This window comes from Lontra canadensis, unplaced genomic scaffold (assembly GCF_010015895.1).
Source record: "Lontra canadensis isolate GAN:19392208 unplaced genomic scaffold, GSC_riverotter_1.0 scaffold40, whole genome shotgun sequence".
Classification (NCBI taxonomy): domain Eukaryota; kingdom Metazoa; phylum Chordata; class Mammalia; order Carnivora; family Mustelidae; genus Lontra; species Lontra canadensis.
In genome coordinates this window covers 7891952-7909249 of record NW_022631034.1, presented here as the reverse complement: position 1 = coordinate 7909249, position 17298 = coordinate 7891952, and the positions used below count along the sequence as shown (strand labels likewise).

General features: G+C 35.1%; 1 protein-coding gene across 5 annotated transcripts in view; it reads right to left on the bottom strand.

Moving 5' to 3' along the window:
- Positions 1-12820, bottom strand: part of LOC116875021 (serine/threonine-protein kinase TNNI3K) — a 307722-nt gene extending 294902 nt beyond the window's left edge. For 4 of the 5 annotated variants that reach the window (XM_032870115.1, XM_032870117.1, XM_032870116.1 and 1 more), the window contains exons 1-2: positions 12649-12805; positions 11958-12066 (exon numbers count right to left, since the gene is read on the bottom strand). In XM_032870115.1, the coding sequence (XP_032726006.1) occupies positions 11958-12066; positions 12649-12688 (149 nt within the window). In that variant the 5' untranslated portion in view covers positions 12689-12805. Of the gene's footprint in view, positions 1-11957; positions 12067-12648 lie in introns of all 5 variants that reach the window. The other variant, XM_032870114.1, reaches the window with a different exon arrangement.
- Between the last annotated feature and the right edge of the window lie 4478 nt (positions 12821-17298).

Sequence of the window (17298 nt, the reverse complement as noted above, 5' to 3'; positions counted from 1 at the left end):
AACTTCCCAGCTGCAAAGTCCACAGACATGCTTATTCCCTTGAGAAACATACCTCAGCTTGCTTCGGAATGCTATATGTAAAAGTACAATAAACTCAGAGTCATCCTTACAAATGTTAATAATATAATAGATCAAGAAGACAAGAATTTGGGGGAAAATAGCTAAAAGTTTAACTCACTCCTATCTGCACTCCCCCCCCAGTTCAATGAATGATGCTAAAAAAATATTTCTGATGAAAATACTATGGTTTTAAATGTCTATCTAAAATGAACCTAATTGTAAATGGTATTCCTATTTTATGGTATGTGCAGTAACTGCACAAAATAACATGGTTCTTGGAAATATGCAGCCTTTGCCTGAGTCAGGCTTCTAAACTCTTAAAGCCAATTGTATTACAGATGTCTTGCAGAAATTAAACTTAATAGGTAGTACCAAACAAAGTGCACTCAGAAGCCCACTTACAAGTGCATTCACAGAGTTCTTCTCGGTGATTATGATTTCAAATAGCATAGGTTTTCTGAAGAGCTGAACTCTGCTTTTAAACCTAGGTGGATGGGATTTTTCTCTTAAAGTCTGTAGGAAATCAGTGTCCATAAATAAAAAGGGAAAGGAAACTGTGACTAGCCATTGAAGATGTTGATTGACAATGATTTAGAAACCCTGAGCTGCATTGGCTTTTCTTTCCTGGTCCTTCCATTTATCCAGCAATGAAAACACACAATAAGATCAAAAGACAGAAAACAAAGTATTGGGTGGGGAAGGAAAGGGAAGCCTTCTGTTAAATGTAAGGAAATATATAACCTTTAGCCTAAAAGAAGAACAGGGAAGGAATTACCTTTTGAGCTAACTGTAATGAACTTAATGGCAAATGCTGAAAGAAAAGGCTTGGGAGCACCTCTGAAGTAATAAACCCTTGAGAAAATTTGTTTTTCAATGTATTTCTAATATTATACAGCAATACCTGCCATGTTTTGATGTTTTAAAAGTGGAAATCATTTTAGCAGTGTAGGGAATCCTTAAAGCTTGGTCCTTGTATTGCAGTCCTATCCTGCTTCTGCCTTTTAAGTAGTTTTTTAAATTTTTCCTCTCCTCCAATTTGGACAAGTCATTAAACCTCTTCAATCTGTAATTTCTTCAGTTATGAAATGATTAAAATAATGCATAGAGATTGTATTGTTGTGAAGAATGCATGAGGTTAGGGCTTACTGTAGTACCTAGCACATATGTTTTCAATAAATGGTTATTTCATTATTATTATTACTATTGTTAACAAGGTCACTGAGCATAAAACTTCCCCTGCATAGTTTAAATCTTGGGAGAATTTTAGCACAATTTTCCCACCAAGTTTGATCTTCTTCAATGTCTCACATCTGATAACCTGCGAAATTTCCTGATTTTGACAATTCTATAGATGTAAGTATTTTATGCTCATGGTGACTCTCTTCCAGGCTCCCAGAAAATGTCTGACCTTGTCTTCACATGCTTTTAAAAAGACTACCAGATTGGACGTTGTGACACCTAGCACCTGTCAGTTACTCAGAGCAACTACTAGAATCATAATTTTGCAATGTAAGTCCAGGGGCATCATGGGAAGGCTATTTTCAACACTGGAGATATTAAAATAACTAAAAAGGAAAAAAGGGGAGAGCTTAAAAATCCAAGAGGAAAAAAAAGTTGCACTAAAAGGTTTTATGAGAAGATAGATTCAATTGCTTTCTTATTCCATGATCTATCAATTATCATCAAATGATGCATTCAATCAGTCTGGCACAACACCTACTGAACACCAACTGTGTGCCCCACCTCTGTTCTTAATAATCACCTTGCCATGTTCTCAACAGTCTACTTGATTTAAAACTACTCATATGGGACGCCTGGGTGGTTCAGTGGGTTAAGCCGTTGCCTTCGGCCCAGGTCATTATCCCGGGGTCCTGGGATGGAGTCCTGCATGGGGCTCTTTGTTCAGCAGGGAGCCTGCTTCCCTCTCTCTCTCTCTCTCTCTGCCTGCCTCTCCATCTACTTGTGATCTCTGTCAAATAAATTAAAAAAAAAAAAATCTTTAAAAAAAAACCCCCCAAAAAAAAAAAAAAAAAAGAAAGAAAAAACTACTCATATGTCCTGGATCCTTTAAGTGCATTAGTCCTGGATAAATGCATGCTAGATAGAATTCTACAACTCCAGCATTAGTCCTGATTTCTAATGCCCCGATCAGCTTTGCAAAGAAAGTAAACATTGAATAAACAAAAAATACAAGATACTAAAGTTTATTCCTTTATTTAAAATAAGAATAATCCTAAATGAATAACTATTGTTTACATAAGTAAAATTGAAAGCATGAATTATATTAGTGACTTCTTGTTCAACAATCAATTCTTAACTCACTGAATCTTAAAGTAGACTTGACCATTCATATGTGACTTGGTATATAGTCTTAAAGAGCTCCTTGCTCAAAACTATTGTCCGTTATTTTGTTCTTCTCTTGAATTATATCCTCCTTGAACTCATGCAACTTCTATTAATGCCAACAAAATGAATCAACAGAGAATAGGCTCCCACAATATTTGACAGTCAAGTGTAATTTTAATAGTACAATTTTTATCTTAACTTTAATAACTGGAATGTAATTTTTTTAATGAGTTACGTTGGGGCTATATTTGAATCCTAATTCTCACTTCCCATTAACTTCTAGTCAAATGTTTCTGTTTTGAAACATGTAATTAAAATATTCAAGGTGTTAATGCAATCATTCCTAAGAAGGATATTTCATATTCACTTCTTGTGCCTCTTCTAAAGGAACTGTGTGTGTCAAATTCACTGTCAATTGAACATCACTTATGTATTCTAATACCCTAAGCTCAATTTATTTTTTAATTTTCCCTTACATTTTTCATCACCTGCCATGTCATACCGTAACTTAACATATCCTAATGAGTTCGTAGTGCTTGCTGAGGTATGGATGAAGTTCCTAATTAAAATGAAGTCACTATTACGAATATATTTCTAACAGTAAATTCTGTCCTTAATCATTAAAAATGGTAGTTCTGTATCCAAAGGTTACTTTCTTTCTTGTAGCATAATGAACTCTTTTCTTAGCCTTTACCTTTTATACAGAAAAGTATGCAGTTTCATGATCCAATTATACTTCTTTCTCATGACCTCATCTTTTCAAGAAAATATCTGACATGACCACAATTAGAAACTAATTAAAATGTCACATTTGAACAGTTGGCCAAAAATAACATACTACTATCCAAAATATTCTGATAGGTAGATGCATTTTCTAAATTAATTAATTTGCTGAAATTTAGGGAAAGAAGAAAAGGATTTGTTTTAGATCATCTAGTTTCCCAAATTGATAATTTAGGTTTCAAATAGCTGATTATAAATTTTTTTTTGTTTTATTTAACTTCAAGCTAGTTAACATACAGTATACTATTAATTAAATTCAGGAGTAGAATTTTGTGATTCCTCAGTTACATTACCTCAATGTATATATTTGGTGCTCCCAAGTTAGGGGCAAAAGTATTTACAGTTGTTAGATCTTCTTGTTGGATAGACCCTTTTATTATGATATAGTGTCTTTCTTCATCTCTTCTTACAGTCTTTGGTTTAAAATCTAGTCTGATACAAGGATGGCTACTCCAGCTTTCCTTTGAGGTCCATTAGCATAAGAGATGGTTCTCCACCCCCTCTCTATCAGGAGGTGTCTTTGGGTCTAAAATGAGTCTTTTGTAAACAGCATACTGATGGGTCTTGTTTTTTTAATCATTCTGATACCTTGTCTTTGTTGGAGCAGTTAGTCCATTTACATTCAGGGTAATTATGGAAAGATATGAATTTAGTGCCATTGTATTAGCTGTAACATTGCTGTTCCAATAGATTGTCTCTGTTCCTTTCTAGTCTTTGTTACTTGTGGTCTCTCTCTCTCTCTCTGCTCAAAGTCCCCTTTAATATTTCTTAAGGGTTGGTGTAGTGTTCACAAACTCCTTAGAACCTTTGTGTCTTAGAACCTTTTTATGTCTTAGAACCTTTTTATCTCTCTTTCTATTCTGGATAACAGCTGCTGGATTAATTATTCTTGGCTGTATATTTTTCCCACTTTAGAGTTTGACTATATCATGCCAATCCTTTCTGGCCTGCCAGGTCTCTGTAGACAGTGCTGCTGCTAGTTTTTTCCCACTAGCTGTCCTTTGCAGAGATTCTCTTTGCTTGCAGTGGGGACTATTTGACCTTCATGTAGGTGTGTTTTGATTTGTTTGTTGAAAGAAGTCTGGAAAGAAAGAAAGAGGAAAAAAAAAAAAGCTTCATCCTCAAATAAGAGAAAATTTAAAAAAAAAAGAAAAAAAAAACAAAACAAAGAGACAATCAAAAAAACTATAAGCCTGATTCCAAAGAAAAAAAAAAAGGGAGGGGATAAAAAAAAAGAAAAGAACCCTGATCCGAAAAACAAGACAAAATAAAATAAAACAAAAAACACAAGAGAAAGAGAAAGGAAATGAAAAAACAAACTTACAAACAAAAAACTGTAAGTCTGATTCCAAAGGGGGGAAAAATAAAAAAGGAAAAAAGAAAAGAAAAAAGAATAAGAGAACAAAAAATACAGCCTGGTCTTATTTCCATCAGAACTGAAGGGGACGCTGTGAGGCACTGTATAATCAGTACACTTGGTGTTTGTGGTATGCTGCCTGGGTTGTTCTTCTCTGGGAGAGGCCTACTGCGTTGGCACAGTTAGTCCTGACCCAGTAAAGAAAAAAAAGCACTTGCCAAGCACAGGGGGTGTGGGGTTTGATGAAAGCGGCTCCCACCTCCACTAGGGGCCACTGTGTTGTTCCCTGCTGCCTGGCTGTATTGGTAGTGAGAGTAAAATGGCAACATACCACTCTGTCCTCCAGTTGGGGGCTCTCACACCCCCGCTGTTCCGGAAGCCCTCATGCAAAGGTGAGGGTCACAGCATGCCCGGCGCCCATCTGTCTTGCATTTGTCTCTGGTGCCTTGGGATTCAAAACTCCAAATCTTAAAGTAATGGCACCACTCTGGTCTGCTTCATCCTCTGGGTTGGAGGCTTGCTGCTCTCTGACTAGTGCTCTTTGTCCCAGAAAAAGAGTTTTTCACCTGTGCAGTGTGCTGATTCTATGCTTTGGCAACATGAAAAGCAGCAACCAGGTTATCCGGCCTCTGTGCACACTTGTTTGCTGCCAATGAAAGACCATTTGCTGGTGCCTGCAGTGTCTTTTGTCCTTGGAGAGGATATAAACTTTCTTCAAAATGTACTCCAGGAAGGGGAACAGTTTCTCCCAGTGAGACCTCTGAGACTCCTACTGCACTTTGTTCAAGCTCCTGGGCCAGAGATGTTCTACTCTCCAGGAGCACATGCTACCACAACTCTCTCGCAAAAGTCACAAACTTTCCAAAAGCTCAGAGTCTGAGCTATATTCAATGTTTGTAAAAAACTTGCATCACCCAGTTCCCCCAACTCACCAGGCTGTGGTCTGAGAGGTTTTCTTCTTGTGCAAACCCAACACCACACTCTCTCAACCCTTCTCTTCTTCTCTCCCTTTTTTCTCCTGTGGTAATTGTTCCCTCCCCTTTGCAGCCTGGCAGCTTTCCTCTCCCCCAATTCACTTCCATACATCTTGCACCTGCCATGTTGTCTTCCTCCAACTGTAGAAATCCTGCTTCTAATCCTCAGATTGATTTCCTGGGTGTTCCAAGTGATCTGACCTCAAGAGAGGAGGAAAGCCCCTCATGCCCCTATTTCTCCGTCATCTCCAGTACTTCTCAACTCATTCCCCATGTAAATTCTTATGTAGTTCTTTGTGGTGGTTTCTGATTCTTGTCCCACCAAACAACAGAAACAAAAAGAAATCATCAATAAGATTTGTTCTCAAGGTATATGCCCAGGAAACACCCAGAAACATATTTGCCTAATATCACAGAGATCCAATCAGCAAACTAACAACATGAAATATATTTATTCATTCATCATACAATAAATAATTACAGAAATGTTTGCAGATAGAGCAAGAATAGCTAAGGATAATAAAATTGAGACAATAATAATTTATTGTGAGGCTTAGATCTTGCAAGACTTTTATAAACATTAGCTGCTATAATAATTATTCTTAATAAAGCACTAATATTGATTATTATATTGCTTATTTTAACAATTTTATTGTTTTGTCTTGCATTTGAGAAGGGAGATCAGAAGTTGAAAGGGGAGATAGACTCAGTATGGGATGAGAGGGAAGAATATAGAGTAAGGATAAAAGGAGGAAAGATAGTGAGAGCTAGTGAGGTAGCAAAGCTAGAGGGAGAGAGAGACTGAAAGAGAAAAAGAGATTGAGATCAAGCTGCTTCATAAGGATTTTATAAGCTATTACTGTACAATTCTTATTCATAACTAGTTTTACCTAGACAAGCAAGAAAAGAAATACAGAGGTAGGTATTCTTGGGACAATGTGAATTGTCTTTCTGTTGCTGTGGTGGTTTGTTTTGTTTCATTGCTAATTAGCATGATGTACTAACCAAACATGCCAAATAATACTTTCATACTATTTTAATACTATAAGATGACATGTTCCCTCTTAATATTCTACTTGTCAACTTGATGCAGAATTTCACTATTTTAGATAAGGTCAGCCTGCCATATTTCTGGAGCTATTCATTTGACATTAGCTAAATTTCATAATTGGTTATAGCTTTGAAAAAGTAGAATTTTGGAAGATATTTCATTTGGAGGATAGGTATGATGGACTGCAGCTGGGCCCAGAGGAACTTTTCAGGGAGAAAATGAGCACGAAGGGCATGTATACTTTTTCTCTCTTCTCTCCTCCTCTGAACACTTTTAGCATGCAAATATTACAACTGCTTGCCCATGGAACAGAGCATTCTTCTGACTATTTTTGTTTATTTATCAAACCTAATCAATTTTGAAGTGGGATATTACCATTATCAACCAAGGTATAATGATTCAATGTGAAAATAAGATTTAAAATGAGAAAAAAAATAGGATTATTTTGATTATTGCTGAAATACCATGGCATTGGAACAATATAACTTCTCTGCAACCTCCTCAGTGACATCAAATTTCATATTACAGATTAAGCAGATAAAGAGTAGCTCTGACAATTAAATTAGAAGAGCACAGTTCTAAAATTTCTAATGACTTAAAAACATATTGAAACAAAATAATTTAATTGAAATGCTTTTAAAGTTGTGGAGGGCCATCATGGAGTGTTTTTCAAACATTGAGGGTGGGGTACATGTTTCACCAGGAGTAGGGGTGGGGAACTAAAATATAGTCTTCTACTCCCACCCCTAGGAGTAGTTCTAATACACAGGATATAGCAAAATTGTGGAATGGTATAGAGAAAATGAAAATATTTCCAAAGATAACTTTGATCCATAATTTGTTTCCCTCCTCCCAGGTTGAGAACAAAGATCACGAAGATTACACATTTTGAAATTAAATACAAGTCGATACAATCCCAGTACAATCATACATGTTGTTTATCCTAGTTCAAGCCAATTTAATTTGATTAACTTCATTTTCTTTAGGTATAAAATGGCAAGTGCAATGAATGCCAACCTCAAAGGTTGCTAACATAAACAATGATGAACAGTTTTTAACGAAAATTTTTGAGCATTTACCATGTGCCAGTCATTGTGCTAAAGCACTTTACATATATACAGTAAGGACCATATGAGCTAATGCATATTAAAATACCTAGTAGCTTGTGATCTCTCTATCAAATAAATAAATAAAAAATCTTTAAAAAAAATAAATAAAATACCTAGTAGCATGCCTAGAACATGGCAAGCACTAAGTTGTTAGTTTGTTTTTCTTTCAAGTGCTATACAAATAGGTATTACAAATAAACACAAATATAAATAAAGCTAAATAAGACAAAGAAGCTGCCACTAGAGAATACATATATTAGTGGTTAGACAGACTTGGAAATGGATAAAGCAACACCATGTAGTAAGTGCTATTACATTGATAAACAAAAAGATTAGAGAAAGCACAGAAGAGGAAATACAGACAATGGTATTCCAATGTACCACTTCTGTCTTTCCTTCTTCTATCTTCTCTTTTTCTTCATCTCTTCCTATCTTTCATCTATTATCTCAACAAATGTCCAAACTTATGAGTGAATGCAACTTTATTGTGGATGATGAGAGAACATTCCATTTCCTTTCCCCTTCTTTACTCTACCAAACTCTCATCCCAAAGCTGCTATAAATTGGCATAAGAAACATAATGGTTTAGTTCTTTTTATCTTTTTAAAATTTAGTACTATATTCCTGTACACTGTATTGTATATGAAAGCTATACCAGGAGATCATGTATGTGAACTAACAGAAGCCTTGGTGGACAGTGATGTGGAAATCTCTTTTAATGAATGAATGTATTATCTACCTGGAATGCCATAAAGAACTTGTTAGCAAACAAAAACAATAAAAACTCCCAAGACCTCTGAAATATGTGTTTATACCAGTGATCCTCCACCTGTGACTCTGGTGTTAAATACCTCTTTTTGGACATCTTTACCCTTCTCCTCTTATTTATATGTTTAGAGAAAGCCTGATGTCATGAGGCATAACACAGTTGTTCATCACAGAAGCACTCCTTACTTTATGTAAGGCATGGATAAAGATGAGAAAGAAAAAGGCTCTAACATTTATTTAATACCCAAAATGTCCTAGATACTCAAATGTAATCTCATACAATACTATGTTTCATCTTCCTAAATGCTTTAAAATTTTGGTGTGGGATCAATGAGTTAGACAATTTATATTCTCAGCACTCCATTCTTTTCTTTTCCTTGTCATCCATCATTTTATTCTAGAGAAAAGAAAATCCTCAGAACTTTGTCCTCGGCATGACTGACTTTCTTTCCCAGTGATGCTATCTGTCTTAATGGAATCAGACAGAGTACTCTGTTTATGTTTGTTTGTTTGCACCCTTGAATCTCTGTAGACCATACTAGTTGCCTGCTTTCTCTTCTCATGTTCCTTAACCCTTCACCAATATCACTTCAGGCAGAGTTTTCACTGCAACTTGAATATCTTTCTAGAAGTAGTTTTTAAATTTTAGGAGAAGTATCATTTTTAGCATGGAAAAATGTTATCTGAGGAGCTTGTTAAAAATTCAGGTTTCTGGAAATCATCCCCAGAGATTCTGATTCATTTGATATGGAATGGAACCATGGAATCTAAAATTTTATCAAGCACTGTTGGTTACTCTACTGTAGGCAGCTCTTAGCCCTTGGAGAAACATGATTCTAAACTGGGGATAATCTTCTCCTTAGCTTCATTATTATCACTTTTGGCTAACGGGACATTTCTGTCACTTCCTTAATGGCTTCAGCACCAGGCTGCCAGTCCTCTTTTCCATTCAATGCCCTACTATTATTCTTAGGAAAATTGACATCTATTTTGATGAGCCTTCTAGTACTGTCGCCAAATCCCTTTTGATCACAATCTTTAAAAGTTAGATTTCAGGTTTTGGCATCATCTTGAATTATTCTAACATTTCACATTTTTACTTTTGAAAACATATTAAAACATTTAATATTTTCATATTAAAACATTTAATCCTAACTTTCTTACTTCTAAAAAAACTATGTTTCTTCCACTAGATAATAAAGTTTTCAGTCTATCTGCCCCTATTTATCCAATCATGATAATAGAAACTTCCAATTATTCCACATCTACTGTGTGTTAGGCCCTCAACTCAGTACTATTTTGCAAATACCTTGTGAGCTTATTATTAACCTCATTTACAGATGCAAAGGAGGCTCAACAAAATTAAACAACATATCCAAGTTTACATAGTTTGTAAATAAAAGAAACTGGGTTTAAAACTATGCATCACTGTAAAATCATTACACTGAGTGACATAACTTTCTTACTCAACTTAGACAAAATGGTCAAGACATTTTTTCTTCTTGACTCCTCTAGACTTTCCATGGTACTAGTAGGAAGACCTCTCTCAGTAGTCAGCTGACCTTGCTACAAATTAGAGTTCCAGCACTTACTAATCATACGATCTTGATAAGATACTATGTCTCTAGTCCTTAGTTTATCATCCATCAGAATTCATATTTATCACACAGAGTCATGGTGAGAATTACCAAATGTCTTGTATTTGATGGGTCTGGAATAACAACTTGAATATAGTTAGCACAATAAATTCTGAACTATATTCTTCCTGACACTGTTTCCTGCTTCTCACCCTAATACTAATTAGTAAAAAGGAGGTCACATTAATCATATAGTGGAAATGTAGGAAAAATCAGCTATAGCAGAAGCTGTTAAAAACAATGGTCTGTCGTTGAGGGAGTATGAGAGAAACCTATATCTCAAGCCTATTGTTAAACTTAATCCTTAAAAGGATGTCTATTTAAATTAGCCTTGACATACCTGCACAGTACTTCTTAAATTAAAAAAATAAATACATGAGTTTTTGAGTTCTTGAAGTTAAGGAAAATCTTTTTAGCTTAACCACATTTCATTCAGCATATTTATCTGAGTCAATAAGAACTATAGGATTTATGATTAAATTCTACATTTGCATCTCTTCTCTAACAAAATAAATATGTATGTATAAATCTATTATACCAGTGTCAGTCAAATCTCTACAGGAATTTGAAAAGTTTTCCCATAACTGATCATGTTCAAGTACTTGCAAAAGTCAGCCCAGGATATCTCATCACGAGTATCAATACTGACTTATCATTTTGGGCCAAATTAACACAGAGTCTCAACTATTTCCTAAATTATAAATTAATTACCTGAAAAAGCCTTATTAATCCACAGACAATTTCATATAAACTATATTATACATGTATAACTTTAATTGCTGGTTACGTGAACTTTGTATATTTACGATAGCTGAAATTTAGGTGAAAAATATGTCATTTGGTCAGTGCTTCACACTCGTTTTCCAAGTAAAATAGAGGGAGTTCTTTGTCACAAGTACATTAGATAAATAATGCAGGTAAAAGTCCACATGGCTGATTGGCCCACATGGAAGTTTCCTCAGTCAGGCAGCTAACTTACACCGACCCTCCAAAGTGCATCTAGTTTTTCAATGCTGGATTCAATTTCTCCAGAAGGTTGCTTGTGTATAGAAGGGTCCTACCCCTCTCTTTTGAACATTTTGTGTCTTCCAAGGTTGTGACACTATGCCAGATTATTTTTCTCTTGTTATCATGAACAAAACCCACGGAAAGCTTGAAGCCGGTATTACACAGGGTTATATGATTGTTCAGGGGCAGAATCATATTCAGTTCCATTAAGGGACAGCCTCTGAATGTCAAGAGAACAGAAGGTTTGTTAAAATTGGACTTATCCTAGTAGTTCAAAAAGAACAGCATGGCCAATATTCTACCATCATTTGGGAAGAGAAATCTTGCTTTTTGTTGCTGGCATGGCTTACAAAAAAGACCTAATTCCAGGAAAGATTACTCAGATCAGCAACAGCTTGTATTCAAACGTCAGCCCTTTTTGCCTCTCTTTTTAAACTTTAGCAATGGAAGCATGTAAGTCAATTTTTTAGGGAGATATAGCTCTAAAATGGGCTATATGAATGGTCAAGAAGGGGCAACCTTATATTTTTTTTTTTTTTTAAAGATTTTATTTATTTATTTGACAGGCAGAGATCACAAGTAGGCAGACAGGCAGGCAGAGAGAGAGGAAGGGAAGCAGGCTCCCTGCTGAGCAGAGAGCCCGATGCGGGGCTCGATCCCAGGACCCTGAGATCATGACCTGAGCTGAAGGCAGAGGCTTAAACCACTGAGCCATCCAGGCGCCCCCAACCTTATATTTTAAGGCCTAACTTGCCCGGTAATATCGGAGATTCTATGGGTTGTGTTTTTAAATGTACATGTATCTAAAACAAGGTAATTAATAAAGATACTTATACCAAGAAAAATTAACTCTGAGAACTTTACCTAAATATGTGCCTTAGTTCTGCAAGTTCTTTTTCTTTGATCCGTAGGTCATCTTCTAATCTTTCTATTATAATAACATAAGATTCATTGACTTTCTTCTTCCATTCATCTAGTAAAGAAAAACAAATGGGACTGATTCATAGCTGTGCTTTGCAAAATGCAGACACAGATCATAACATACAAGTAATTAAAACTCAGTTTTTATTCTAAATTCTACAATACTTAAATTACTGATTGTGAGCTTAAAATACAGATGTTTATATCTAAAATGCAATCATATTGAATTGTAGTAATTAAGAACCCATTTGATATTGGATAATATATTTACATAAAAGAATATATTTGCCTTATTTCATTTGATTTTATTGCATTTTAATTATATCAATCTCTAGTTCCTAGACAAAAGTTTTCAAATACTTGATATTTAAGATATAATTCTAAAATCTCTATATTCAGCAGTATTCCTAGGAACGTTTTACCTAACAACTAATATACTTTTGTAAGAAATTTTCTGTTTTCTTTAAAAATCTTGCAGAGAAAAATAATTTGAGTTCAGATAATCTTCTCAACAGTTTCATATAATACATTGTCATTTCCTCCATGTAAAAATTAACAGATACTCCAATTATGTGTTAATTATCTATAACTACTATCTGAACCATGTTACATTTAAGGATATAAAAATAATTACCAGTGCAAGTTTGGGTTGGTCTAGATTTATAATTTCCCATTTGTTAGAAGTTTCTTCTTTTTCCCAGTGCAGTTCCTCAGGTTACAAGATTCCAAGTTCAAGTGCAATGACAGTCCAGTTGAAAAATACTTTGATAGTCTGGCTAAAAATAAGCTGACTGCCAAATGGAATGTCATGCAACAATGACAAAGAACAAAACAGTTTGTGCTTTCAAGGGTGAAATCATAAAGGGAACCAATCAGTCTGTTTAAAACAGCTGTATCAAAAATAAATAGCAAATGTTTCAATAGGATTATTTACCTCCATCAATTGATTATATATCCATGTAGAGCTTCATGAGACATTTAATAGGTAAATCTAGAAAGTCGTTCAGTTACATCTGAGGTTCACAAACAGCTATTAAAACTATCTAGAGCTCCTTCCTAATCACTTTCCCCTGAGTTAAAGTAATGCCAGTTGGAAAAGAGTGACTGGTGATGGAATTCCTCTCTCTATATAAATACTGGGAACCCACACCCTCTGACATGCTACTAATAGAAATAAGTGTAAGTATTGCCTATATTAGAAGTACAAAATTATAAGAAGAAATTCTCAACATAGACCATGATTAAATTTTACCTGAGTTGATTATGTTGAACACCATAAGAATCATAGATAAAATCTAAGACACTGAGTTCTACAAACGGCAATTCATAAAATAACGACGAGAACAATATTGTGAATAATAAGATTGAACGCTTCTTGTGTGATAGATACTAGTCTGAGTGCTTTATATACATTTTGTCATTTATACCTCATATGTTGCAGGATTCTGCAGGGTATATATATCATTCCTATATTATGGATGAGAAAATCCAGATTTGCTAGTAGGCGGATGAGTCGGAATCAATTCTGGGTCTTTATATTTCTGAAGTTCAAGGTAGATATTATTATTGTTAAAGTCTCTCATAATTCTTCTTTCATTCACCTTCCATTTACTTCATGGGGTTCATTTCTCTTGACCTCTGCATATTTCTACTGATATAAATGAACTCAGGGCATGATGTAGAAAAAATGGAAAACATAGAAAAGTTATCTGATTTTTAACTATGTATTTCTTTTGTATAATATAGTTATACCTAAAGGATATAGATTCTGATCTTGAAATTCACCTCCAGAGTATATAGTTTTCATGTAACAGGTATGAATGTCACATTTATTATAGTTTAATATTGAAATCGTTTGTCTTTTTGAAGTAAATGCTAAGGTAAATTTAGGATTCCCCATACCTTTTTCTCAGCAAAAGTAATCTATGCTCCAGATATAGCTATCAGATATAGCTAGAGAAGTAGATAATCTGACTTCATGGACATTTCTGTCCACCCACAGATAAAACTTTCCTTATCTCTCTTCATCAGTATATGCTGCCATGGCTTTTGCTGTTTGCTTTTCTGTGGGGGCTTCTGGTTACTTGTTCTATGCATTCTGCATTTTCCTTGTTTGAAGGCCAGTTGCACCTGCTTTCCCTTAGCACTTATGAGACACATATCTCATGTCAGAAAGTCTTTGCTGTCCCCAGACAGACAGCCTTTAGGCTCATTGGCCCAGGCACCTGACTTCCTCAATGCTTGGTATTGAAGACCAACTATTTAGTATAGTCCTGAACGCCATACTGGGCAGACTTCTTTAAGAGACTTGTGGTCAGGGGCGCCTGGGCGGCTCAGTGGGTTAAAGCCTCTGCCTTCGGCTCAGGTCATGATCCCAGGGTCCTGGGATCGAACCCTGCATTGGGCTCTCTGCTCAGCAGGGAACCTGCTTCCTCCTCTTTCTCTGCCTGCTTCTCTGCCTACTTGTGATCTCTGTCTGTCAAATAAATAAATAAAATTTAAAAAAAAAAAAAAAAAAAGAAGAGACTTGTGGTCTCCCAAGGTGTAGCCTTGGGAAATAATGCACAAGCTCTCCCTTCTCTCAGATTTCCCTAAAACAATCCGTGGTTTCCATACTGTGACTCCAGAGGGTCAGATATGGGAAGCAGGACTGCAGACCTTAAGGACACCTAATCTATTTTCCCTGATCTTCTTTTTCTCTCTCTACTATCTCAAGTCTTACACCAGTATGTGTGTGCATGTGTGTGTTTACTGCCTGTACCATTTGAAGGAAAACCTAGTTATTAGATTATTTTGCATTATTTCTCCAATTTCCTGTTTACAATACAAATTTGATGCATTAATTTTTAGGACTTTTCCTTTTGATTTTCAAAAATAGTTTTATTCTTTCAGAAAGGCTGGCTCTTACAAATGAAAGCTTTGATTTTCAAAAGCTACAATTTGTGCTATTAGTTTACAAATCCAATCAGCAACTCAAATGAATCTTGTTATATTCTGAAGCAATAAATTTTGTCCCCTCCCCCCTAAAAAGGTAGGATAACAGCATAAAAATTCGGGAAATGGTAACCCCAATACATAAAATATTTAATGTTATTAAACTATAACAATTCCCTACTTTCAAAGGAACAAAATCTGTAAGCCACTTCTAAGAATATGAGTTTAGGTCATGGGTTAAGAGCAGTGGAGTAATCCTCCTGCATGCCTTCTGGAAGGTGAAGAAAGGCTGGAATAAGTAAATGACCCAGGATAATATCTTTCACTTTTCTTTCCTAAGGGATGTAGGAGGAAATCCACATGGAATCAGGAAATATTCTCCTCACTACTGAGTATATTTCTGTAAAAATTACTTCTTTCTATGTTGAGTTGGCCAAATGCTCTAGATTGAATCCTACTCTTCACCATTCTGGACTGCCGAAAGTTCAAAAAGCATGTTATCTCATATATTATCAAAAACCCAACCTAATTACAAAAATGGTAAACTTCTCAAACTTTAGCGAGTGTAGATGCCACCTAAGGAGCTATGCAAAAAAAAAAAAAAAAAAAAAAGAAATAGGGTTACATCCCTAGAAATTCTTGTTCAGTAAGATCAGTACTAGGGCCAAGGAATCTGAATTTCAACATGAATGCTTAGTGATTCTAATCACTCAGGTAGATGCTACCCAAGGCATACTTTGAGGAGCACCATTTTAAGGTTGCTTAAAATGAACTGCCTACTTATCTGAAGGTTTTTGTGATTGAATTCAATGTAAGAGAAGAGAGAAGAAAACACTGTAGTAAAGAGAAGAAGATTGTTTAGATTCTCAGAGTTTTATTCTATGGATATCACTAGGGCAATAGATGATTTGGCTGTATGGCATTCTGGAAAAGGCAAAACTATGAAGACATTGAAAAGATCAGTGGTTGTTGGAGAAGCAGGGAAGGGAGAGGAATGAATAGGTGGAGAACAAGAATTCTTTAAGGTAGTGAAATTATTCTGTATGATAATGTAATGGTGAATACTTGGCATCATGCATTTGGAAAAACCCATAGAACTATAAATCACAAATGTTAACTATGGACTTTAGTTAATAATAACATATCAATATTGGTTCACCAATGGTAAAAATACCACAATAATTTAAGATGCCAATAATAGGGGAGACTGAGAAGGGTGGTAATAAAGAGTATATGCGAACTTTCTGTACTTTCTGTTCAATTTTTCTGTAAATGTAAAACTTTTAGTAGAAAAGTTCAATAATTTTTAAAAATTAAGGAAAAATATAAAATAAATAAGACCTAAAAAAGTAATTTCTTAACAAGACCATTTGAGCTTGTCAAGGAATATTTATAACTTATAAGGAAAAGCCTTCTCAAAGGAATATATGACTCATAGTAAGCAATTTTTCTTTCATACTTTTTTTTTCATTCAAAATGTCAGGGGAGATTTAGTAAATACCTTAGTTCTTTAACTATTCCTTTTTGACCAACCTCCATGTTCTACTGAATTGCCTAAATATAATGTTAATATCTCCACCTTTTCAAATGATTTATCAGACCACTTCAGCACATACATAGATATGTTCTAATACTCTTTCAATAAGCCTATTTACATTCTTTCTGAATTCCTTTATTTTGGGTTCATATTATTTATTTATCCCTATCTACACTTGTGCATCTGCTATTTATATTTCATAATAGTCTCTTCATAAATATTTAAAAGGATGATCTCAAGATGAAAAATATAAAAACTGACCTTGACACTTCTACCTTTATGATTCCAACAGATAAATTATAAAGGACATGGATCCCATGAAATCAAACTGATGCCCTTGGAACAATTCTTAACAAATTTAGGGATATGAGTTCATTTACACTTAAAACCTAAGTTGTTCTTTCACTGTATATGAGTTCTTATTAATATGTTCCAAAGTTTAGGGAAGTTTAGATTGTCGATGTATTATATCTGGTTGACAAGCAATTAAGAGAATTATTGCTTTAATCATAGAATTACTAATTGGTATACATTTAGGCTTTTTCCTTGTGTTTAATAAACATAAAATTCCTCCTATTAAAACAAATTTTTTTAAAAGATTTTATTCATTTATTTGACAGAGAGAGAGAGAGAGAGCAGGGGGAGTGGTAGGCAGAGGGAAAGGGAGAAGCAGGTTCCCTGCAGAGCAGGGGGAGCCCGCTGGGAGGCTTGATCCCTGGACCCCAGATCATGACCTGAGCTGAAACCAGTCACTTAGCCAACTGAGCCACCCAGGCATTCTAAACACAAGCTTCTAAAGGAAATTTGTGTATT